This window comes from Lasiodiplodia theobromae, assembly GCF_012971845.1.
Source record: "Lasiodiplodia theobromae strain AM2As chromosome Unknown scaffold_10, whole genome shotgun sequence".
Lineage (NCBI taxonomy): Eukaryota > Fungi > Ascomycota > Dothideomycetes > Botryosphaeriales > Botryosphaeriaceae > Lasiodiplodia > Lasiodiplodia theobromae.
In genome coordinates this window covers 227,486-253,028 of record NW_023336300.1, presented here as the reverse complement: position 1 = coordinate 253,028, position 25,543 = coordinate 227,486, and the positions used below count along the sequence as shown (strand labels likewise).

General features: G+C 55.5%; 6 protein-coding genes across 6 annotated transcripts; 4 read left to right on the top strand and 2 right to left on the bottom strand.

The window, feature by feature from the left end:
• On the bottom strand, positions 1–4,588 carry LTHEOB_3862 (ABC transporter pmr5; the record flags this gene model as incomplete). Its single annotated transcript, XM_035512832.1, has 3 exons — positions 1–1,401; positions 1,455–4,358; positions 4,574–4,588. The coding sequence occupies 3 exons, from the start codon at positions 4,586–4,588 to the stop codon at positions 1–3; spliced, it is 4,320 nt and encodes a 1,439-aa protein (XP_035375255.1).
• A 4,491-nt stretch (positions 4,589–9,079) lies between these two features.
• On the top strand, positions 9,080–14,984 carry LTHEOB_3861 (Cu2+-exporting ATPase; the record flags this gene model as incomplete). Its single annotated transcript, XM_035512831.1, has 5 exons — positions 9,080–9,163; positions 9,217–10,259; positions 10,314–10,777; positions 11,429–11,887; positions 11,944–14,984. 5 exons carry the CDS (start codon positions 9,080–9,082, stop codon positions 14,982–14,984), a joined length of 5,091 nt encoding a protein of 1,696 aa, XP_035375254.1.
• A 1,537-nt stretch (positions 14,985–16,521) lies between these two features.
• Positions 16,522–19,203, top strand: LTHEOB_3860 (Calpain family cysteine protease; the record flags this gene model as incomplete). Its single annotated transcript, XM_035512830.1, has 4 exons — positions 16,522–16,817; positions 16,869–17,837; positions 17,891–18,206; positions 18,265–19,203. 4 exons carry the CDS (start codon positions 16,522–16,524, stop codon positions 19,201–19,203), a joined length of 2,520 nt encoding a protein of 839 aa, XP_035375253.1.
• A 180-nt stretch (positions 19,204–19,383) lies between these two features.
• Positions 19,384–20,115, bottom strand: LTHEOB_3859 (Alpha beta hydrolase fold protein; the record flags this gene model as incomplete). The annotated part of the gene is made up of 1 exon (XM_035512828.1): positions 19,384–20,115. One exon carries the CDS (start codon positions 20,113–20,115, stop codon positions 19,384–19,386), a length of 732 nt encoding a protein of 243 aa, XP_035375252.1.
• An 889-nt stretch (positions 20,116–21,004) lies between these two features.
• LTHEOB_3858 (uncharacterized protein) lies at positions 21,005–21,913 on the top strand (the record flags this gene model as incomplete). Its single annotated transcript, XM_035512827.1, has 1 exon — positions 21,005–21,913. The coding sequence occupies one exon, from the start codon at positions 21,005–21,007 to the stop codon at positions 21,911–21,913; it is 909 nt and encodes a 302-aa protein (XP_035375251.1).
• A 2,603-nt stretch (positions 21,914–24,516) lies between these two features.
• Positions 24,517–25,366, top strand: LTHEOB_3857 (Pectate lyase; the record flags this gene model as incomplete). Its single annotated transcript, XM_035512826.1, has 3 exons — positions 24,517–24,862; positions 24,916–25,208; positions 25,265–25,366. 3 exons carry the CDS (start codon positions 24,517–24,519, stop codon positions 25,364–25,366), a joined length of 741 nt encoding a protein of 246 aa, XP_035375250.1.
• Positions 25,367–25,543: the final 177 nt, after the last annotated feature.

Here is a 25,543-nt window from a genome sequence, read left to right as displayed (position 1 = left end):
CTACTTGCGCCTCCACAAACCCCGCAACCCCTTCTCCCTCAACCACGGCACAGCAAACACGATTACAATATTACTCACACAGAACACCACAAATATGCCCAGATCTCTCCACCTCTTATCCCAGTAGAAATCCAACGACACCGCATACTCGTCTCCTGTCGCATACCCGCAGTACGCACAATCCGCCCTCGCCTCTGGATTCGCCAGATACCCCGGACTCCGCCGCAAATACGGCTCCATATACGCCCCGCAGGTCTGCCCCGGCGGGGGATCAAACCTCGTCAAATCGCCCTCAACGCACCTCACCTCAGTACCATGCAGCACGTTCGCCGCACTACCACCGATAAGATACCTCAACGGATCTGCCCAAAACATCCAGGGCCGATAAAACTCATTAAAAAGGGCGTGCGGGATGGCCGCGCCAGTGAAAGCCGTCAGCACGACCCAAGACAGCGAGTTCGCGTATCCGGCGAGGCGCTCGGAAGGGAATAGGGCGGCGATGCACTGGGCGAAGCCGGTGCCGAAGACGCCGTACAGCACGAAGAACAAAAACTCGTAGCCCGTCTGCGCCGCCGTCGCCGGGTAGCCGAGGGTCCAGTAGACGCACAGGAAGACGAGCGACAGGCTGAAGCTCTGCCACGGCAGCTCGACGAGCACCAGCGACGCGATCAGCGCCGGCTGGCTGTAGATGCCGTTCTTCTCGCGCGCGCGGTACAGCGTCAGCGCGTCGAACCACGAGGCTTGGATGTCGGGCATGATGGCCGGCACGAGCCACGAGAAGATGAGGAAGAAGATGACGCGGTTTTGCGTGCCTTGCAGTGAGGAGGGCGAGTGGAAGAAGCTGAAGGCGATGAAGAGTTCGACGAAGAGGCACTTGAAGAGCTTGCTGAAGTTGTACAGACCGTCGCGCCATACGCATACCCAGTGGCGCTTGGTGAGTTTGATGATCTGGTCCTTGAGCGGTAGGGCGAAGGCGCGGTGCAAGGCGGCGTTGCTGTTGGCGTCGTCGTCTTCCGCCTTCCATGAAGTGCTCTTCAGCTCGGCGATCTTAGCCTGGAGCGATTGAGCCTCTGGAGACTCAGACCAAGTTCGGGCCCAATCCTTTTCCGGGTCTTGGTTGGACGTCGCTGTGTTCAGGATGAATTCGGCAGGATTCTCGTTGTCGCCCATGACGGCACCGTATCGAGCAAAGTAGTTAACTACCGTCCGGCAATCGCGGCCAGTCTCTCCAAAATACAGAGTCTTGCCACCCGGTGCGAGGAGTAGGACGTGGTCAAACATGTCGAAAAGGATCCCCGAAGGCTGATGAATCGTGCAAAGCACAGGGATACCCTGCGCTGCGATCTTCTGCAGGAACCGAACGATCGAGAAGGCAGCCTGAGAATCCAGACCAGAGGTCGGCTGCAAAGAGAATCAGTACAACGTCAGCATGGGAAGAAACACTTTCTACTCACCTCATCAAGGAAAAGAAGCGCAGACGGCCTTGCCGCCAACTCAACTCCAATCGTAACGCGCTTGCGCTCTTCCACCCCCAGGCCCGCTTCGCCAGGCTTCCCGATGATGGCATCAGCAATCGGGGAGAGCTCAAGCAGCTCAATGATGTTCTCCACATACGCCAGCTTCTCTGACTCGGGCACCTCCGCGGGCTGCCTCATGATGGCGGAGAACTGCAGCGCTTCTCTGACCGTTGTGTGCGGCTCGTGGACGTCCTGCTGCATGCAGAAGCCACACGAGCGACCGAAGGCACCGGTCAGGGGCCTACCGTTCAGCAAGACCTCACCCTCGACCGTGCCTTCTGTCTTGCGCTGCGCCAAGGTATCGAGCAGCGTCGTCTTCCCCGCTCCAGACGCGCCCATCAGCGCGGTGAGTTGGCCTGGCTTGACGAAGCCGCTCACGCTGTTGAGGAGTCTCTTCTCTTTCCCGTTCACATTGATCGTGTACGTGACATCCTTGAACGTAAAGGTGGCTGCGGAGGAAGCCACACCGCTGGAGTCTCCACCCTGCTGCTCGTCGTCATCGCTGCTGCTCTCGTCCTTCCCGCACTCCGAGTCCGGCGGCGAACCACGGCTCGAAATTGACGGAGACTCCGATTGCTGAAGTTTCTGGGGTGTTGCAGTACCACCAGCTTTACCGGCGTGCTTCTCCATATCAAACTCCGCACCATCGTCGCCCCTCGGCACCGGCTTCTCGTCGCCATCACTCGACGACGTCTTCGCCCCGCGCTTGAACTCAACGCCGCCCTCCTTCCCAGCCAGCCTCACCGTAGCCGCGAGCCCGACGGCAGCCAAAACGACATAGATGGCCCACATAGCGACGACGATGCCAAAGTTCCGCCACAAGTGGTCCTTCTCGAACGCAAAGTACGCCCGCAAATACGCCTCCCCACCTACGGTCGTCTCGCCCTTCTGCATCCCGGGCAACGGGCACCCCTGGTAGCGGCTACCATCGCCACCACCCCCGTACCCGGGCCCGCTCGGCACAAGCTGCTCCGCCGTGCACCCCAGCGCGATGCGGCCAAACTCATTCGCCAGCAGCGCCTCGAGCGCGAACGGGCTGGGCGAGACGCGGCGCAGCCAGGCGCCCCAACGCAGCTGCGTCGGCGGCGGCGGGGCGTAGCCCGAGTAGAGCAGGCAGACGGGAATGGCGGCGCCGGCGGCAAGCATGGCGGTGCTGCCGTTGGGGGCCCACGCGCCGAGCGCGCGAAACAGGGCCAGCACGGTGCAGTAGAAGGCGGCGACGATGAGGAAGAAGGTGAAGAAGGCCCCCGCGCCGGGCGTGAGGCCGAGCATGAAGTAGTACGGCAGCGAGAAGACGAGGACTTCGGTGACGGCCAGGGGGATGTCGCCGAGCGTCTGGCCGAGCACGTAGGCGGCTGGGTGCAGGAAGCCGAGGCGGTGCTGTTTGGCGAGGATGTGCCGGCTGGAGACGGTCGAGGTGACGTGCGGCATGGCGGCGAGGAAGAAGTAGATGAGCACGAAGAAGATGCCGCCGCCTTTCATGAAGGAGCCCGTGCTGGTCTTGGGCGACATGTAGAAGGCGGAGCCGTTGACGACGGCCGTGACGAGGGCGAGGAAGAGGGCGATGAGGTAGGATTGCCGGTCGTTCCAGACGAGGTGGAAGTGCCGCCGGGTAACGTGTAGTGTTTGGTGCCATATGGTAGCTGCTTGTCGTGCTCCGGGAATGGCTCCTTTTGCTCTCAGGCGTGCGTGTTCCTCGATGAAAGCCTTGACGTAGGAAGGATCCGACGAAATACTGGAGTCGTACACAGCCATTTCTGCCTTCAACTTCTCGTAGTGCGTCGACTCTCTGAATGCTTTGGCCATGGAATCTGGGTCAAGTGGGACTGGTCCCTGATGATCCTCACGCACCACGCGCTCAACCGGAGACGTCACCGCCGTCAAGAACTCAGCTATTGTCTGTCTGCTGTGGCAGAAGAAACCCAAGTCCACGAAGTACTGCTTCGCATCCTCGGCGCGGCCGGAGAAGATCATCCTCCCCTCGTAGAGCACCATGACCCGATCAAAGCACTCGGCATACATGCTCTCCGACGCTTGATACAGCGTCGCCACATTCGCCATGCCAGTCGTCCTCGACAGGTCCTTCAGCATGCGCAGAAACTTCAGCGCCGCCGAGCTGTCCAGTCCGCGGATGGGATTGTCCCAGCACGCCACTGCCGGATTCGACGCCAGGACCTCAGCTAGGGAGACCCTGCGCCTCTCTCCACCGGAGACGCCTCGCACGAAAGAGTCTCCCACGATCGTACCGGCAGTATGTCCGATGCCCAGCGAATGTAGCAGCTTTTCCGCCATGCTCTCCACGAAGCCTGTTTTCCCATGCTCTTCTTCCTCCCCGCTGTTTTCCTGGTGTTTGCCCCCGCGAAGGTGCAGCCCGAACCGCGCCGTGTGGCCGACAGCCAAGTTGGGGTAATGCAAGTCATCCTCACCGCAATACACGACCTCAGCACCGTACCGCTGTGCCACGACATCCGCATCGATGCTCGCATATCGCACTTCGCCCTCGACGTCCGCGAAGGGCTCGCGGTTGTTGCCCAGCACCCGCAGCGTCGTGGAGCAGCCGGACCCGGGCCGGCCCAGCACGAGCAGCGTCTCGCCCGGGAAGACGACGCCGGAGACTTCATGTAGAATGCGGCGCGTCGGCCGTCTGCGGTTGCCGGCGAGACCGCGGAGGAGGGCGATCGGCGCTTGTGCGGTGCGGTAGAAGAGCTCGGGCAGGTCGAGGACGGTGCTGCGGCTGGCGTCTAAGCCGTGGACGCTGACGTGGTCGAAGGCGATGCCGAGGGAGCGGCCCTTGCGACGGTAGATGGGCAGCGTGGCCTGCTGGGTGCCGTGCTCGGCACTCTGTAGACGGTCAGTTATATAGCTTGAGCAGTGATAATAGACGGCTGAAGATAGAATATGTGGGTATTTGAAGCGTAGAGCCGGACGAAATGTAAGTTTTGAAACTGTCCAGCCAATATACGCAACTGTTCATGTAGTGTAGCCGCGAAATGCTTTTTGAGACAGGGTCGAAAGATGTGCATTCCATCGAAATATTGATGGCGGGGGATACATACCTTCTCAGAAGGCATGTTTGAATGACCTTGTGTCCACGCACGGCTCCTGTGCCTCTGACGTAGGCCAGATAAGGCACTGGTTCTGGTCTGATGAACCTGCCAGAGAGATGAAGAGAATACATATTAAAGAACTACGCCTCGGAGTTTAGAAAAGGGATGTCCAGCAATTTGTCATCTGTCTCGAGCACGCAAGTTGCCACCATTGAGTTGTCGAAGAACCGCTTGTCCCGCATATTGGAAGAGAGCCATGGAAATGTTCTCTCGGGCCGAGAAATGGGTCTCAACTGGAAGGGCGGAATTTCTATTCCTCTCTCGGTTGACGTGCTATCTCCACAAATGGGCGAGAACCAACCAATGAGCTAGCATCACACGGTTTCGGCCCGTGCCAATTGGTAATCCAAAGCCATCTTGAAGTGAGCATTCGCATCTGGTTTTCAAGTAGATCGGTCCGAGAGGTAGAACGCCGCGTTATGATTGGCTTATCACCGCCGAAGCCTAAGCTCATTGATAGTCAAGGGTAGGCCCGGCCCGAGCTAGCCAATCAAATCAATGCTTGCGGCCGACGCTTTTTTGATAGTTGAGGATTCTGTGGTCTTAGGGATACGACTGGCGGTGACCGAATGGAAACAAATTCGGTGCCACTTAATGGAAATACAGAGTAGTTCAACTCTTGTCTAAATAGCAAACCATAGTAGGTCATTTTGACAAGCACCCAAGCTCTTTTTTTTTGTGTAGCTAGAACAAATTGTCTAGACAGAAATGTAGTTACTAATCAACTACACAATAACGTTCGGATGATACTCTGTACCGCCACATGAGTCAAGGGCCGTTCCCTCGGAAGATGATTAATCATTGCCTCGTGTACGAATCTTTGCAGTTGTTGTTCTTTTGCTCGAATGTCCTCTCATCGATGTGTGCTTTCAGGCTCAAGGAGCCAGGTTACATTAGGCTGTCCGGTATATCCAGGATCCCCGAGCCAGTTGGGGGCCACTGTGATATATACTGTGTGTTTCCGGATGTTGTCGCAGGCACACTAACATCCCCATCACTTGGTGACTGCATCATCGTAGTGGGATACTCAGGTGTTTGTACAGGAGGCACTACAGAGTCTGGTAGCATGGACGGAAATCCCGTGAAAGGCTCCACAAAAACATTGCTATACGTAGATTATTAGTCCGAAGTGCGCTATATCGTCGAAAGTCATGAGCTTACCTTAACCATGGAAAGGACCCGGTAAGATCTCTCTCCAAACTCACCTCCTCACCACTAGAGGAGGATAATGCATCCTTGGCGAATTTCATGATGTCAAGGCTAAGCTCTTTGCTATTGTTGGGTCCAACATGCTGCATTGTGCCCAACGTATGGATGGCGCTTTCCACAACTTCAAACGTGGCTTTCGCGTAGGACGGAGTTGTTCCAGGATCCAGGACATCGTAGAGGAGAGTAATGGAAGAAACCAGGAGGAAAAAAGCCACGCTGCCATCGGATTTGAGGTTGGGAGCCCTGTTGCCGCATGCTTCATTGGCGATGTGAATAATGGCTTTGGCTGACATCACGGAAGCAGCAACCGAAGCATTTATGTCGAATAAGCTTCCAGCGGTCGTTTGAGCCTCAGCCCTTGAAGCGAAAAACGTCGCATAAGTTAGAGCCGGTCGATGAATCAAGATGTGTATCAGGTGATACCACATCCCTAAAAAGGCTCGCTGGATCTCCTGCCAATTTTCTCCAATAGGTAGTTTGCTATCGTAGAATTGAAGGAAAGGCGGCAGAGAGTGGGCCAGGGATTCGAGTGCAGCAGTGCATTCGTTTGCAACTTGACGGACGGCTACTAAGTCTGATGCGCGCTTGATGCTCTTAGGGGAGTATATCCCGCTGGCGATTATGTTAGCGATGCGACCCACCTCAGCCGAAGCTCGCGCAGCTGAAAAATCAGAGCAAGCACTTAGAAGGTCGGCTTTGTCGGGGTCGCCGATAATGTTGGAGGGACGACTGGCATCAATCTGGTCATCGTGAAAGCTTGAAGGACGACCGGTGAATAAGGAGGTGATCCGTTCAAGCCCGTAGATGATCCAGAATGTCGTTCTAAGTCTATGCTGGCTGTAGCTGTCCCCCTGGACGACCTCGCATTTATGCATACCCAAGGCGAGCGCACTTCGTGCAGCGAAGCCGAGGTAGAGATATGCATCATTCTGCTTCATGAGCTGAAATGCATATAGGGCCTGTAACTACCAATTAACATCTGTTTGCAAGCGAAGGCGGTCGGGAAATCCACCTTGAGGAGCATGAAATGTGTTGCCTTGAGAGTTGGGCCCAGCATGAAGGTTGACGAGGTGTCGGCCCTCTCGGCAAAATAGGCAGCCCAATCTTCAAGTTGACACGCATCTGATTTGCCCTGGACGTACGACACTCTCGCTCCAAGTGCAAGCACGAGAAGAACCAGCTCTTTCCCTTTCAGTGGTTTCCTATCGATTCCCGGTGCGCTCCAGAACTTGGACCAAGTGTCTTCGATTTCGGATCTGAGAAGAACGGGTGCGGTGGGATGGATGGTTCTGAAATACTCGGTAATGAATCGGTCGCCTATCTCCTTTCGAACGTGAACCTCAGATAGTAAATTACCTAATGGACCGTGAGGATTCCGAAAGTCAAACATAAAGTGGTGCAGCCTCCATTTGCGGACTCCCTTCGGCATGCCAACGTGGCCAGTGCGGTCGATATGCTGGTAAATCCGGTCGAGGAAGCAGAAGTGGGACGCAGGGCCGTAGAACTGGAAAGATCCAGATTCCGGCTCATGGACTCCAATGCCGGTCCGGATGTCTTGCTGGCGTTTATGCTCGGCTGGATCAAGAAACGGGTCATGTGGTGTTGCCGCAGGGGATTCGGATGCCGCTGGAGTTGGGAGCAGTGAAGCGGGGGCAATGCGCGGAGGCTCTGCGAGTACTGATATCTTTCGCTTCCTCCGCATGGGCTCGATGGCAGCATACTCGCAGGTTTGCTGTGCGCGGGCGCAAGATTCGCACGGTTGGCTTCCGCTACATTTGACTTTTCTGGCATGGCAAATCTTGCATGCTCGAGAAGCCCTTGCGATGATACGTTCGGAAGAGCTGGATGGCATTTTTCTTGGCAATTTCGAACAGTGATCAATCCATAAAGTCCCAGTTCAGCCACGTAGAAACGTTTTTTGACGTCTGTCGACCGCCGTTTTTGCTTGGTCAGCAGCATGGAGAAAAGCCCCGGTGTCGATCAGGAAATCAGCCCTAGCCATGATAGGCTAAGTGGGACATTCGCGCCACACGTGAATCCATCAACGGTTCAACATCGCAGCCGACATGAAGCTGCATATACGATGAAGAAATGCACCGTCAAGGGTAGTGCATGTTTCGCAGGCTTCGTCAGAGCCCCAAAGCTGCGAGGATAGGGACGAGCCGGACCGCATGCGATGATCCCATAGCTGATCGGAGATGATCGCATTTGGTGAGAATAACTACCAGAAGTCGTCCTAAACCTAAGTATGGTGGGGCCGGGGGAACCGACGGGTAAGGAGTGGTGGCACGTTGACGATACGAGTGGCCCCAAGTGCCGGCTGGTAAGGCCAAGACGAGCGTGCGGGACTCGGCAGGATCATCGCTACGCCAACCACCTGTGTTTTCGGCGGGGAGCCGCGGAGCTGACGTGTAGACGGGTGTGTCGATGAGCGGAATTCTGAGGGCCAGCGAATGGCTGGGATGGAAGATGCGGCAGTCGATATCTGAAATGGGTCGGACTGAGGCGGGAAGCCCTGTTATTCTGGGCAAGCCCGCGGCGGAAATGGCGCACGCGGCAAATGAGGCTCAGCCGAACTCTTGGGGAGCGGGCATGGAGGCGGACGAGCGATCTGTGCCCGGAAGCAATCTCTCGAGCGCGTTTCGAGTGGCAGCCAGCGCGTCTTGTCGGGCGCGGCAGGAGAGGCGGAGCCTGGGCGCTAAGGAAGTCTAAACGGCAACTGCTTGTCTGACGTCTGTTCCGACCAATCAGCGGCCGCGTCTCCACCGTTATTTTTATCGGTCCTGCTCTGCTTCCTATCCCGCACTTCTTCTCAACCTCTCCAACATGGTCGGAATAACTGTCAACGGGCGGCATAATTTGCAAATGGACCGTCGTACGCGTCGCGCAACACCCGGTGCGACCGCACACTGAATACGATGCGCACTATTGGCTGCGTCGCGACAGGAGCGTCGCCCAGCATGTCGCCAAGGACGCCGCCCCAGCGGGGACTCTTCTTGCAGGCGCGGCATTCCTACGATTGCGCAGACCTGGGAATTGGACTTCTGGGCAGTCCTGCGCCTGCATCTTGGCCTCACCAATCCTATTTAACATCTGCTCGCATCTGCGCCCTGTCTCCAACCTCCTGAGCCCGCCTCCTGCACCGTTTTACCTTCAGTCTCTCGTTTAAACACTGATTCTTCTCGTCTGCTCGCTCTACCATTGCCGTTTCCTTTCGCTCCTCTCCCCTTCTTTCGCATCGGCAAAATGAAGTCCGTCAGCGTTGCCGCTCTTGCCGGCGCCCTCTTCGCCAGCTCCGCCCTTGCCGATGTGCCCCCCATCGAGATCAAGGTGTGCAAAGCCCTGCCTCAGTGTGTTCAAGAAACCACTCTAACGCGGTCCAGGGCTCCAAATTCTTCTATTCGAACAATGGCACGCAGTTCTTCATGCGCGGCATTGCTTACCAGCCCGAATACAACGCCGACGCGGCATCCGCCAGTGACACACCTAATGACAGGTACATCGATCCGTTGGCAGACCCGGATACGTGCAAGCGCGATCTCGAGTACCTTGTCGAACTGAGGACCAACACGGTCCGCATCTATGCCATCAACCCTGAGCTCGACCACGATGAGTGCATGACCGCCTTCCAGGATGCCGGCATCTACGTGGTTGCCGACCTGTCTTCACCCGGCCGGTCGATCAAGTCGGACGATCCTACCTGGGATGATGACCTCTATGACCGATACACCTCGGTCATTGACGCCCTCGCTCCCTACAACAACACCATTGGCTTCTTTGCCGGAAACGAGGTTTCGCACAGGGCCAACAACACGGATGCCTCTGCCTTTGTGAAGGCCGCCGTGCGTGACAGCAAGGCCTACATCAAGGAGAAGGGATACCGTGCGATTGGCGTCGGCTACGCGACTAATGACGACGCTGATATTCGCGAGCCTATGGAGGATTTCTTCAACTGCGGCGACAACGAGGATTCGGTTGACTTCTGGGGCTACAACATCTACTCCTGGTGCGGCGATTCGTCCTTCTCCAGGTCAGGTTACGACAAGCAGACCGAGAAGTTTGCCGACTACCCTGTTCCGGTCTTCTTCGCTGAGTACGGATGCAACGAGGTTCAGCCCCGCAAGTTCGGCGACACGCCCGTGCTGTACGGTGACGACATGAACGACGTGTGGTCTGGTGGTATCGTGTACATGTTCCACCAGGAGGCCAACGACTACGGCCTTGTGTCCATCGACGGCGACAAGGTGTCGAAGCTGCCCGACTTCAGCAACTACAAGAGCCAGATCGCCAAGGCCACCCCTACTGGCGTTAACCGCGATGATTACACGCCCACCAACACCCGTGCCCGCGACTGCCCGGCTATCAACACCGCTTGGGAGGCCACTGCCAGCCCTCTGCCTCCTACCCCCAACACTGAGCTGTGCAGGTAAGAGTCTTGATGAATGACTGCTGTGAACACATGACTAACTTTCTCACACAGGTGCATGTACAACTCCCTCTCCTGCGTCGTCGCTGAGGACGTTGAGGTCAAGTCGTATGGCGAGCTCTTCGGCACCGTTTGCGGCTCGTCGGAGGAGGCGTGCGCGGGCATTGCTGCCAACGCAACCACTGGCGAGTACGGCGCGTACAGCATGTGCAACAGCACTGAGAAGCTCGCCTTCGTGCTCGACCGCTACTACCAGCTGCAGGACCAGTCCGAGTCGGCCTGCGCCTTCTCTGGATCGGCCACGCTCAAGAGCAGCGTCGAGCCCACCGGCCAGTGCAGCTCGCTCATGGCTCAGGCCGGCACTGCGGGCACCGCTACCGTCACCAGCAACCCTACCGGCGGCGCTGCTGCGTCGTCCAGCCAGGGCGCTGCGCCTGGCGGTGCGCAGGCTCCGGCTATGTTCGGCGTTGCAATGGGCGCGGGCGTCTACTTCGCTGCTGCTTTGTTGACCGGCGCTGGTATGGTGATGTTGTAGAGAGGTTTTTGGCGATGTGTACGCTTGTGCAAGATGCATACATATATTTGACTTCTTTAAGACAGGGTTGAAGCTGTTCAATTTCTTTCTTTTCGCTTGCCTGTAATTTAGCGAACACATAATGTTCAGTGGAAGTTGGATATTTGTTCGAGCGACGCAATGAATAATAAGTTACAATCAACTCTCTGATGTTGCAGTGCATAGTGTTGACGCTGTCCGCAGGGAAGGGACCCGGCGCGTCGGTATACAAAAGACGGTGAGGCAATCTTGCCATCTGGCGACTTTTAACAAAGTTTCGTCTCCGCAAGCACGTAGCCAGGCCCGTCAAAGTAGAAAGATCGCCGTGATGGCGCACGAGTTAGGTAACGGGTCAGTCTCCGAAACGCGGGCTGAGACGCATGGTCGACACGACCCCGCCTGCCCGGTCTCGGCTGCGATTGCTTGCGTCCTTATCTCCCGCGCTCAACCTCATTCTTTCTCCACAACACTTCTCTTTCTCAATCATCGAAGACAAGCTTTGTGAAAATGAGTCCCTGCTGCTCGTCCAACGAGCCACCTCCGGACTGTCAGGCACCGCCTGTCCAATCTGAACAGACTTGCGCTGGGGGTTGTTGCTCCAGTACTACCGTTGCAGTCGCACCTTCGCCTGCCGAAGTTCTGCCCGACCAGTCCAGCGACAAGGACAGCTGCGCTGACGGCTGCTGCTCGGGAAAGGATGCGGAGCGCCTCGAGACCGAAAAGAAATACGGCTGCGCGGATGGATGCTGCTCGTCCGCTACCCCCATCGAAGCTCCTGCGCGCCAGGAGCCCAAGGTTCTCGGCGGCGGCTGTGCTGATGCATGCTGCTCTGGCGAGGAGGCCACTACTCAGCTCGAAGATGACTGCGCGGACGCGTGTTGTGCACCCTCCCCGCCTCCCGGTCCACCTACCACTGAAGATGGTTGTCAGCGTGGTTGCTGCTCCAACGCTGCTGACGCTGTGCCACCTCCCGTTGCCAATGAACCCGCCAAGGTTGAGACGACCTGTTCGCGCAGTGCTTGCTGCGAAGGCACGGCGCCCGGCAGTAAAGGCAAGAAGGTGCAATGCTGCGATGGTATGGCAACCTGACCTCCTCCATAATTTCAACAAATCACGTGCTAATACTTCCAGATGGCTGCTTGGACGAGCTTGCACTCCGTGAATGCGACGACGAGAAATGTTCGCAGGCTGGAAGCTCCGCTTGTGACTACCACAAGAAGAAGACGCGCCGTCAGTACCTCGCTTCTTTGGAGGCTCTCGGCTGCATCTGCCGCGCTCTGCTTGCCCGTAACCTCGAGTCTTGCTGCAACCAGACAGCCACTCTGAGGCGGAGGCGCGCTGGACGTCCATCGACTTCTTCTTCCAGCCAGAAAAGAGAATCATCCGGGTGCCGTTCTGGGACCTCAAAGCCGCGCAAGGCGAGCCGCAGCCCCCGCAGGAAGGACAATGCCTGTGAGGATTCTTGCTGTGCTGCAAAGCCTCTCAGCATTAAGGGCGTTTCCTCAGGGTGCCAGGATGACTGTTGTGCCATCAAGCCTCCCAGCGTCAAGAGAGTTGCCTCGTGCCAGGACGACTGTTGCACCAAGAAGCCTCCTAGCATCAAAAGCGTCGCCTCGTGCCAGGATCCTTGCTGTGGCAAGAAGCCCGGCTCTGTCGTCAATGTCAACATTGACCATATCGATGTCGAGCGAGGAGACGCAGAGAACGAGCATGTCATTCTTACCGTACACGGAATGACCTGCACTGGATGCGAAACAAAGTTGATGCGCTCTTTGGCCGTTATTCCAGGCGTTTCACGGCCGCAAACTAGTCTTCTTCTCTCGCGGGCTGAGTTTAACCTTGACAGTAGGGTACTCTCGGCGGACCAGGTCCAGGCTCGTCTCGAGAAAGAGACAGGCTTCAATTTTGACAAAGTTGCCAAGGACGATGAGGAACTTGAAGTTATCGAAGTACTTACAGGCGGCGACGCCAAGGCCTTTATTGCTCGGGAAATGCCAGTCGGAGTTGTCAGCACATCAGTTGTGGACAAGGAGATTGTCTCGCTGCAGTACGATCCCAAGGTAATCGGGGCTCGTGATCTGATCAACCATTCTTTCAGCGCTCCTCTCCAGCTGGCCCCATTGCGGCCTCCTCCGGCTATCTCTTCAGGCCGCAAACACGTCTGGAATGTCGGTCTCATGACTTTGATTTCAGCTTTGCTTACAATCCCAGTTTTGATCATGTCATGGGCTCCGCTTCCAGAACATGAGATTGCCTACGGTAGCGCCTCTTTGGCCCTTGCCACGATCATCCAGGTCTTCATTGCCGGTCCATTCTATTCCAGTGCTCTTCGCAGCCTCATCTTCTCTCGCGTTATCGAAATGGACTTACTCATCGTACTCAGCACGACCGCCGCCTACGTCTTCTCCATCATAGCTTTTGCATACCTCGTGGTTGGGTCGCCCCTCTCGACCGGGGAGTTTTTCGAGACTAGTACTCTGCTCGTCACTCTCATCATGGTTGGCCGCTTCCTCGGCGCCCTTGCTCGTCAGAAGGCTGTCGAGAGTGTTTCCGTCTTATCCCTTCAGCCTGCCACGGCCCTTTTGTCATCGAAAGACAGTAAGACCCAGGATGAGATCGACGCCCGTTTGCTCCAGTTCGGCGACATCTTCAAGGTTGTTCCGGACACCCGAATCCCTACTGATGGCACAGTCATCTCTGGCAGTTCGGAAGTTGACGAGTCAATGATCACCGGCGAATCTCGGCCTGTCACCAAGGAGGTCGGCACACCTGTTATTGGAGGCTCGATCAACGGATCTGGCACTCTGTTGGTCAGGGTCAGCCGGCTGCCAGGCTCAAACACAGTCGCGAAGATCGCCGCCATGGTGGATGAGGCAAAAATGTCCAAGCCAAAGATTCAAGACCTTGCTGATAAGGTGGCTGGGTGGTTTGTCCCTGTCGTCGTGGCCATCACTATCATCACTTTCGTGGTGTGGGTTGGAGTAGGCGTGGGGAAGCAGGGCATGGGAGGCTCCGAGGCTGCCGTGCAGGCCATCACATACGCCATCGCAACCCTGATCGTCTCGTGCCCTTGTGCTATTGGCTTGGCTGTGCCTATGGTCGTCGTCATGGCCAGCGGTATTGCAGCTGAGAACGGCGTCGTGGTCAAGAGCGCAGAGACGCTGGAGATTGCGAAGAAGACTTCTCACGTAGTCCTGGATAAGACAGGCACATTGACACAGGGCAAGCTCAGTGTGACGAAGGAGGTTTACCCGGAGCAGTCTTCAGACCCGACACTCAGTCTCCTCCTTGGGCTTGTCAGAGGGAGCAAGCACCCCGTCTCTATTGCTGTCGCCTCACACCTGGAGTCAAAGGGTATTGACGGGGCGTCTGTCAATGATATCCAATCTCACCCCGGCAAAGGCATCGAAGCAACAACCACCGCCAGCGACGGCCACACTCCCCTCAACATCCGCGCCGGGAACTCGCGCTGGCTGGGCGTAGAGTCGCACCCGGCCGTATCACCACTCCTCTCTTCCGGCTTCACCGTCTTCTGCTTCGCCATCAACGACACGCTCCACGCCGCCTTCGGCCTCCACGACACCCTCCGCCCGGACGCCAAGCCAGTCATCGACCGCCTGCTCGCCTCCAACATCGCCGTCTCCATCGTCAGCGGCGACGACGACGCCGCCGTCCAGGCCGTCGCGGCCGACCTCGGCATCCCGCCCGCGAACGTCCGCTCCCGCGCCAGCCCCGCGGACAAGCAGAAATACGTCAAGGACCTCCTCCTGATCGGCCCGGACAACACACCCCTCCCCACCGTCATCTTTGTCGGCGACGGCACCAACGACAGCGTTGCCCTCGCCCAGGCCTCGATCGGCGTCCACGTCGGCGGCGGAGGTCGTGAGGGCGGAACGGACGTCGCTGCCGCGGCTGCTGACGTCGTGCTCACGGCTGGCTCGCTGCGTGGCTTGCTGACGCTGCTGGCTATCTCGCGTGCGACGTTCAGGCGCATCGTCATGAATTTCGGCTGGAGCTTCGTCTATAACGTCTTTGCGATCCTGCTGGCTGCTGGCGCTTTCCCTGACGGAGCGAGGATTCCGCCTGAGTTTGCAGGGCTGGGTGAGGTCGTGAGTGTGGTGCCTGTCGTGCTGGTTGCGGTGCAGTTGAGGTTTGTGAAGAAGTGGGCCTAAAGGGAAGTGGGCTTGAAGGTGTGGTTCTGGTGAGGGGAATTGCGGGAGGCGGGGTTCGGGTAGGGGTGCTGGGTTGGAGTGGTGGAGGATGTGACTGAGGTAGGGCCTTGCCTTTGTGAGGAGGTGTGCTGTTGGCGGTGGAGGTGGTGGTGGAAGAGGTGTTGGTTCAGTATCGTGCGGCTTCCTATAGCCATCATGATGTCAAGTAGCATATGCCAATCACTTCTCCCAATTTTGCGACCAATCATGGAAATGTTTACCTCATGCAGAACTGTCTGCAGAGATGTGGTGCATATCTGATCGTGTCTAACGTCAGAACTGCGGGGTCTGCACGGCATATTTTGCGATGAGTCTTAAGTGCGTGTCTTTCAAGATGGCTTATGTCAGAGGACCAAGCAGCAAGCTCCCGTCGACTGCAGTTGACACTTTTGCAAAACGCTATCAGTAGGCTTGCTATCCATTATTGCTTATATCAACCAACGGCTATATCTTCTCGCGCTATCTGGTTCGGAGAAAGCATAAGCCTCTCAATGAAACTATTTCCATCCACTGACCTTCAGCTACATCGAGCCGGAAGAGGTTCTGGTCCTTCACACCGAGCTGAAAAAAGCACCCATCTCTGGTTATCAATGAACTTGTTAGTACTGGGCTCTAAAAGCCGCCACACAATTTATATATTCCAATCAAGTCAGTCAGTTGCCCGCGGGTTCATTTATTTTCAATAATTACAACGAGAAACAGTCTGGGTACTGATTCGATGCCATGCATGGAGGCCGCGAATGGTGAAACTCTGCGACGTTCCTCAAACAAATGCTTCCGGTTCTAAATATGGCATTCATGGATCAAGAGACTGTTGATTCCCATAGGATGTGAAGCGAGTATCTGCTCACGGCCAAGAGAATCCTCGACGCATCCAAGGTGCCGTTTACCCGTCCGAGAAATCTCGATCTACGCGTCGGAAAACCATGTGAGTGTGCATGGCTGACACTTGATATGCGCTGAATCCTTTCTCGAGAACAGCGTGCTGAGATTCACTAATATATGTAAATTTGGTCCGTTGCGCGGATATATCCGCGCCTGTACCAATATTGAATGGATCGCATAGGTTGGTAAGTAAGTCAAGACAGCGTGACCAATTGATGCCGCTACTACCGGCCACATTCGGTGCTTGTTACCTGAAAGAGGCCGTGCATATCGGGGCTTGAAACCACTTCCACGCACAGGCGACGTGCAGTTTCATCCCGAGATGGAAAGACGTCTTTTTCGGGCCCACTCGAGGCATATGACAAGAAAAGCAAGCTAAGTGTACAGTAGCTGCCTATCAAAGGTCGCAGCTTACGCGCCGTCTGCAAGCCACGCTGACGAGCTAAATACTGTATGGTAATGGCCGGGGCAGCTCCGACCCCACTTTGGGGGCCAAGAACAGAAACGCTCAATGGTAGAACACGCCTCATTCTCACACGATGGAGCGTCTATAAGAAGCAGACGATTCCTGCTTCTGTCTGAAGCGGTAGAATCATTCGGTTCCATCAACATCATGGATTACTACTATCAGGCTAATCCTGCGGCTGATGCGGCTTCAGTTGCCGGCGCCCCAAAGAAGAAGAAGCATGCAGCCAGCAAGCCACAGAAAGCTCTCGATGAGTACTGGGACAAATTCATCACCAAAACTCCAGGGAAGGTCACTCGCATCTTCCCGCCTAGCCTCTATGCCAGCCTACTGCCGCATACCCCGCCGAAAGCCCTGTCCGGAGATGTCAGCGCAACTGCAAGCTACGAAGCCGCCAAGGAAGCTTGCAAGCGCAAGGTTCAACGCATCGTACGAGAGTGCAAGTAAGAAATTTCCTGCAAATCATCAAACAAACTGCTCACTCATGACAACAGGCGCACAAACGAAAAATGGTCGGATCCCGACTTCGACATCGAGTCGGACTTCGACACAGACACAGGCAACTGCCTCCACGGCCTCGTGGAAGAAGAGGACAACTCTTCCCACAACATTGACACCGACGACCTGAAGAGCGCCCTCAACACACTAACCTCAGTCCCGGGCCTGCTGAACGGCGTGCAAGAGGTCTCGGTGCCGGGCCTCCTCGGCGTGCTCCAGAACGACCCCAAGAGCAGCATGCCGGTGGCCGCGTCGGTGCACCGCATCGGCTGGATCTACGACAAGCCGGCCTTCACCATCAACGGCTTCGGCGTGTCGGACGTGCAGCAGGGCGGCACGGGCGACTGCTGGTGGGTCGCCGCCGTCGCGACGCTGTGCAGCATGCCGGGCCAGATGGAGCGCATCTGCGTCGCGCGCGACGAGAAGTGCGGCGTCTACGGCTTCGTGTTTCACCGCGACGGCGAGTGGGTGCCTGTTGTTGTGGATGACAACTTGTACCTCGCCAGGGGCGATTACGATTCTGTTGGCGGCGCAGGCGTCTACGATCCTACGGGGAAGGAAGCTCGCCAGTGGAAGGAGCGCGAGCAGACTGGATCGGAGGCCCTGGCGTTTGCGAAGTGCGCGGACCCGAATGAGACGTGGCTGCCGCTGTTGGAGAAGGCGTATGCGAAGATCCATGGCGATTATGATGCCATTGCCGGAGGCTTCCCTGGAGAGGGCGTCGAGGATATGACTGGCGGCGTCACTACGACGATAGACACCAACAAGATCTTGGACAAGGACGTGTTGTGGGAGGAACTCCTAAATGTCAACAAGGACTTCATCTTTGCTATCGGCACTCCCGGCTCTGCGGGCGGCGATTCCGACACGAGGAGTGGCCTTGCTTACCAGCATGCCTATTCTGTGCTCAAAGCTGTCGAGGAAGAGGACCAAAATGGGAAGAAGTTCAGACTTGTTCGTATCAGGTATGGCACCTCGCTCTCACTGGATTGGACAATCAAACTGACCTGCGCAATAGAAACCCTTGGGGCAGGAGGAACTGGATGGGAGAAGGAGAATGGAACGGCCCTTGGAGTGACGGCTCAAAGGAGTGGAATGGGTACTGGCTGAACAAGCTCGACCATCAGTTTGGAGATGACGGCATCTTCTGGATGTCTTTCGACGACATGCTGAACCGCTTCAACTCGCTTGACCGCACACGCCTTTTCTGCGACGGTTGGTCAGTGGCCCAGCAGTGGACAAGTATTAACGTCTCGTGGATGAGCGGCTACATCAACGCAAAATTCGTGGTCGAGATCAAAGAAGGCGGTCTGTTCGTCTTCGTTCTCTCTAAGGTGAGTGTGACCTTCTTGCGTTGGTTCGCAGACGGTCGCTGACAATTGATGAATTTAGCTCGATGATCGCTACTTTAAAGGCCTCGAGGGACAGTACGATTTCGAGCTTCATTTCATCCTCCAAGAAGCAGGCTCCGAAATCGGAGACCATATCGCACGCGTTAGGCCTTCTAGCGCCGGCAGCTGGCAGCGGGCCGTCAGTGCGGAAGTTGAGCTCGAACCAGGCACATACGAGGTCATCCCCAAGATTCTTGCTACAAAAGACGACGAGAAAGACCTTGTCGAAGATGTTGTCAAGAAGCTGGCAAAGGAAAAGCCACAGAAGCTAAGGCAGATCGGCTTGAACTACGATTTCGCTCACTTGAAGGCTGTGCCTCCGCCCGCCCCGCCAAAGGAGCCTACTGGAGGCAAATCAAGTTCGGAAGGATCATCGGTAGTCGTTGTCAATAAAGAGGCAGAGAAAGGCTCGGGGGATGAAGCTAAGAAGGAACAATCAACAAAGCCGGCCGAAGAGGAGGCCAAGCCAGAAACCAAGGCCACCGAAGAGAAGACCGAGCCAGAGACAAAAGCAACCGAAGAGAAGACTGAGCCAGCGAAAAAGGCAACCAAAGAGACTGAGCCAGCAAACAAGGACACTGAGACAGCTCAGGGCGGCGAAGAGAAAGCTCCAGAGATCAAAGAAGAAGCTCCATCGGCTCCAAAGGCGGGCGAGAGTACAACAGAGCCCGCTAAAGCGGTTGAGGAGAAGAAGGATGGACCAGGAGAAACGAAGGTACCAGAGCCAGAGCCAGAGCCAGCGTCTGCGCCCCCACCTCCGCCTGAGGATCCAGAAGACTCCGATGATGAAGGGAGCGATCCTTGGAATGCAGTCTGCGTGATTGGTCTGCGGGTATACTCAAGAGACTGCGCGACCACAATCAGGCTGGAGACTCCCAAAACTGTCGAGGAAGGAGCGGTGCTGGATGTGGACGGAGAAGCGACAGGAAGCACAATGTAGGCCGCATTCTTTATTGTGGCCAATCAGACACTCATTTGAGGGAAACTTTATGAAACACGATGGGAAACGGTTAATAAGCATGCCGTAGCTCTATTTTGCGAAATAGTATACACCCTTAATTATACACGACCATGCCGCCTCAAAGGGGTAGCACTCCCACGAATTCGCATATCAACCCGTCTAATTTCTCCGGCGCCTCAGTTGGAGGGAAGTGATTGACACATCCAGAAACTCAAGCCTACAATTAGGTAACTCTTCTGCCATTTGACGAACAAAGTCTGGAGGGTTGACGACATCCTTATTGCCCTGTACAATCATCGTGGGGATTGTGATCTCGGCATATCTATCTCCCATTTCGAAATCGACCAAGCTCCAAGCGTTGTGTTCTCGCGCGCAAGGAGACCATTTTGCTGCCTCCAATGCAATGTCCTCAGTCAGGCCGAAGTTGGTGTAGAATTTGATGATGTCCGTGGGATTGTGTCCGTTCTCGGTAAGCGCTTTGTAGGTAACTCCTTTCTCGCGCATCTGTTTTCCGTCGTAGTATGTACCGGTGTAGACAATGCCCGCGACTCGTTCTGGCTTCGCAAGTGCAAAGGCCGACGCGATGTTGCCGCCCATTGAGTGGGTAACCAAAATGACGGGTTGGTCGACGTCAAGGACGTTGAGGAGCAAGGTAATGTCGTGGGCATGATTTTCAACGCTATAGGCGATGCGATCTTTTGGTTTCGAGGAGCAGCCGAATCCTCTGTTGTCGTGGGCGATACAAAAGTATTTGGTGCTGGGCTTGGTGGCTAGAGGTCTCCAGATGTCGGCAATACCCATGAAACCAGAGACGAAGACGACGACTGGGTTGCCATTGCCATATATCTCGTAATATATTTGGCTTTCGCCGAAAGCTGAAATGAAGGGCATGTTGAGAAGTAGAGTGAGTTGGCTTTTGTTTCGACGTTGCTCGGAGAGGAATGCAACAGAGTACTGGAAGAATCTTCTGTTTAAATATGTAGTTGAAATCCTATCTTCTACGGAAATTGCTTACTTAACCGACCAAAAGTTCTTGCATAGTGATGATTGATGATGCAACTCCCTCTGCTGAGAAACAACGGCCGAAGCAGAAGCAGTTGTCATCGAGCTTGAGCAATGTTGTTGAGGCCGAATTGAGAACTGCGCACAGGTGAAAGACGCGCACAATTGGCTCGTTTAGTTTTCTATTAGCGGTCCGATTAACCGTAGCAGAGTGGCAAATCCGGTCCTTGGTTGGCTGTGCAGGCAGTCCTACAATCCCCTGAACCGCCCAAGTGCTCAAACACTTGGCTTGAATAGGTATTCTGAAGCGGTATCCCACGGTGGTATCCCACTACGGCATCCCGCCACGGAATACCACTATGGCATTCCACCGCGGTCATCCCATTGAAACCTCTCCATCGCGGCCATCCCACCACAGCATCCCGCTACGAACCACCCCTTGCAAAGTCATCCCAACTTACCGAAAACAACAATGCCCACGGATCAACGCATCGCCAGTTTTGTCTGCAGTTTTCCCGGATGCGGCCGCGGGTACCAGCGGAAAGAGCACCTGACCCGTCACCAACTGAATCACTTCCGTGCTCAAACACTCGATTGTCCCTATTGCAGCACCACCTGCTCTCGCACGTGAGCATGTCTCCTTATTATGGAACCTCGTCGGGTCAAAGATGACTGAACAAGCGTGGACAGAGACACACTGCGCCGGCACATGAAACGGCGCCATAAAGCTGAAAATCTACCGAGCACTCGAGTACCGCAAGCTTGCAATCGTTGTCGCATGCGCAAGATGCGCTGTGATGGCAATTTCCCCTGTTCGACATGCGTGGCGCGGAACGCCGGATGCGGTTTTGGTACGTCCGCTTCAACGTTACCCGTCGAGGAGCCCGGCAACGGCGACAAGGTGCAGCAACACATCGACGCATACTTCACTCATTTCCATCCCATATGGCCGTTTCTGCACAAGGCAACGTTCAACCCGGATCAAGAGCCTGCTCTACTCCTTCAGTCCGTTATCATGATCGGGCTGTGGACCATGCAGGATGAGACAGCCAAGGACGCCGCAATCAAACTTCACGAGAAGTTGATCGCATCTATCATACAGCAGCAGGGCAGTTGGGTCAGCCCAGCATGTGGCGAGCAATCAGGCGGCAACAATGAACCTTGGCCAGTGGGAACCTACCAAGGCATTCTTCTGAACATCATTTTTGCTTTGCTGTTGAGTTCAGAAGAACAACGTACTCGCGGAAGCACCTGCAGGCTTGATCTGAAAGCAGGAAAAAGTATTTCTCCTTCCGAGGACAAATACCGGATTATGGTGGCTCTCATCAAAAGCTGTCTTCAGCGCGGCATGTTTTTCTATCCCGACATGCTTGCACAGTTCAATGGTCGCAGTAGCAACTTCATCTTTATCTGGGTGGGTGTTGAGGAGGTTAAGCGCCTCGCTTTGACACTCTTTCACGTATGGTCAACATGCAGCGAGGGCTCGGATGCAGAGGGTGACAAACTGCTGTCCACAAAAGACCTCAAATTCTCAATGCCGGAGCAAGATATTCTCTGGGTTGCTCCCTCTGATGAAGATTTACTACGCCGCCTTGAGAGGGGGATGGGGAATGGGACAGCAATGAAAAACGGCGAGGAACACTGGATTGCGCATCAGTTCAGAGAGGGCAAAGGCCAACAGGCTTAAAGTGGTATCTGGTCTTCCATCGACATAGAGATTTCTTTTGATGCCTGTTCAATGCAGTCTCCACCGAGGCTCCATCCACGCCGCAAAATTTGTCCGTAAGCCAAGCTAATCCAAAGCCCTTTGATGCCAGGTACGCCAGTTGTTGGGTCGCAAGCACAAAATACGATTCAGGCCCCGATACTTATCACAACCGGAATACTCCATGTTCCCGAGCCCCGCATTCGGGACCGAACACAGAAATCCGAGATACGATTATCCCCGAGCTCTGCTCGTGACCGGCGGCCTTGCCAATTTTAAGGCGGTGATATCTTGGTGTTTCGAATCGTATTCTGCATGTGGTTCTGCGGCGATCCCGCAGCGAGTCAGGTGCCCAACGTTGATCGACGGGCGGCGTTGAAGCTTTCTCGGGGGCGCCCGTGGCGTGCAGCTTCGCCTACATGACTTGTACATACACTTTCACTAAATAGACGGGGGGTGGCTGGGCCAACTGTTCGCCGAGGAACAGTAACTTTAGTCTACGAGTAGACTAAGCTTATCTGAACTGTGTATAAGAAAGCAACATCAGTTTTTTTCTGAGCTCTGCTGTATTTCTTTTTTCGCTAAAGACTGCAAAGTTCACGAGTAATGGGGTATGGACGTGCCAGCGTCAAGAAATCAATCAGAGGATAGTCCGGGGACATGTGGTAGATGTGTTTAAGGCCGACAAAATGTGATGGCAGATCTAAATTGGACTCCACCATCTCCACCACATCATGCTGACTGGATTGCTGACACTCCACACAGTGCCTGGACTTTGCGCACACATCGTCGCCGGATGTCCCCGGATCCGAACGTGCCACATGAACGGTGTGGGGCGAATGCGTACGTTCCAAAAACGATATCCAAATTTCTTGAGGCTGAGTGACCGGCCATGCTTGATCTTAGATCGTCACTACAGGTATTGAAGAGGCTATATGACGTAGGCTTCTATTGCGAAGTTGTATGTACAGTATTTTGCCCAGACTCTTGGGTCCCAAGCATTGGTGAAACATCTCGCCACCTGCATTTACCTGCTATAACCGTGTACACGTCAGAAGAAGCAGCGCTGGGGCCCTTGTCTCGGCCGAATAATTGGCGGAATGGCTAGGAAACCGTCGGGAAGAAGTGTGTATTTTGCCGTGTGTTGTCGTTGAGATGCAAAGAACTTGCCAGGAAATGTACCCAGCGCTCGTATGCAAGCTGCGCTAGCTCCTGTAGGCTGCGCTGGATGGTGTAGGTGAGTTTCAGAAGTGCAGCGGAAGCGCGGGCGAACAACAGCGGAGCGGGAAAAGCGAGTCAGTCAACGCTGATCAGAATACGGCGCGACGATCCATTCCAAGAAAAGTGGCGGAGTTCGAAAGGCGTCCGCCCCGGGGAGCGCGGACCAGGGGCCAAACGAATGCGCGGCCGCCTAGATAGCTATTAGGCGCACCGTTATAGATGGATTTTCTTCCACCCCACGACTCAGCGCCGGCGGAACTGGTTCCACGCGCTTCGAACTTTCCAAATAGGGTGCTGCTTGCGCAATGCAGCTACAGTGGCACAGTTTCACAGAGATCGCGTTTCATGACGGTTCCCAACTACAAAACGCGCCTGCTGCCAAGTCTGACGTCGAAACTGCTCCAACACCATGGACATTCTCCAACCGTAATTCAACAACATCCTTTCGAAGCGCGTCTCTTCCGATGGACTATGGGGTGGAAAATCAAATCCCTCACCTTTCTTGCTGAATCATTGATTCGCAGATTCGATTGTCCTGGCGCTACTACATACAGGCCCGCCGCCAAGTGTGCAACCGGGCGGGACGAGACCTTGGCTCGTCTCGCCATGCATGGCCACTAACAGTTGCGCACCGCGATCGTCTCAGCAATTGCCTGGATTTGCTTCGCGCCTCCGCGACTCAGTTGGTAAGTGGCGGAGAAACAGAACGACAATCTCCTGAGAGCAGCGCAAGGCATACCGCCCAGAGCCTTCGGTATCTCACGATGTGCCAAACGACTTCCCGAGCCCGAATAATTGCCGGCGTGTACAGCTCCTTTTGGTGCTTCTTTGCTACAGAAATAAAGAAAAATATGGGCGAGGCGAGAGTGTGTTGTTCGGCAGTAGTGAAGTGACGACACAGGAGGCACATAATATTTCAAATCAAGAGCTTTGGGGATAAAAAAGGATGCAATACAATGGAGCGAACAAGTGCCGGTGGATAGTCAGTACACTGCCACTCAGGTGCCCAACATGGAACTCCCTCGCGTAGCTGCCGAACATCTATCTGAATCTCTTGGGAGCATGTCCCCACCCGCCAAGTCATCCTCAAACGGGACATCATGGTCACTCTCCAGGCCCGATTGGCCTCTTTGACTCCTCAAACAGATTGGCCAAAGCGGCTGCGGGTGACCAGGACTCGCATCGAAGCGCCCAAGGGAGATGGATGTTTAACACTCCAACATGTATAAAAGCAGGCAGCGGACTGCCTCCACATTTTTTCCAGCAAGCCGGTCTTCCTCAGCTCGACAGTCCACAGCATCCAGCAACAAACACCAGTTCACTCTTTGAAAACCCACTCATTTCAAAAACTCCAATCCTTCAAAATGAAGTACTCTACCACCATCTCTCTCGCCGCCAGCCTGGCCCTCGTCAACGCCCGCTCCCTGGGCTTCTCTCGCCGCCAGAGCGCTCTCTCTATCCCCGCCTCTGCCGGCACTGAGACGCTCAGCGAGCCTCAGTACATTACCGGCTCCTTCGACGGTGGCCTCAAGACCTACGGCCGTGGTGTCTCTTGCTCCTCGGGCGAGGGTGGTGAGGCTGACGCCGTCTTCGTTCTCGAGGACGGTGCCACCCTCAGCAACGCCATCATCGGTGCCGACCAGATCGAGGGTGTCTACTGCCTGGGTGCCTGCACCGTTGAGAACGTCTGGTGGGAGGCCGTCTGCGAGGGTAAAGTCTCCTGCACTCCTCGATCCGATTCCCCACACACTAACTGTATATAGACGCTCTCTCCATCAAGGGCAACGGTAACGCTAAGGTCAGCGGCGGTGGTGCTCAGGGCGCCAAGGACAAGGTCATCCAGCACAACGGTGTCGGTACCGTCACCATCGACGGCTTCCAGGTCTCCGACTTCGGCAAGTTGTACCGCTCCTGCGGCAACTGCGACGAGCAGGGCGAGCGCCACGTCGTCATCTCGAACGTCAAGGCCTCTTCCGGCAGCCAGCTCGCTGGCATCAACTCCAACCTCGGCGACACTGCCACCATCTCCGACACTTGCGCCACCTCGGTCGACACTGTAAGCTCACCCCTTATCTGACCGCTTTTGACGCCTACTGACTTCGCCTGCAACAGATCTGCGCTGAGTACGAGGGCAACAACACTGGCGATGAGCCCAGCATGGTCAGCGAGGGCCCCAGCGATGCCTGCAAGTACACCGACGTCCCTGCTTGCTAGATGTCTGATCGGCATAATACGCGGGTTTTCCGGTTAAGAAATTAGCTGGTATTCGCACCGCGCTTCTCTCTTTACCATTTCATCCTTCACTGTATCTATAACGCTGGATGCTTGTAAATATCTCAATAAAGTTGTGCCAACCGCAAGACATTTTCATGAATCGTGCAAGTGAACTGT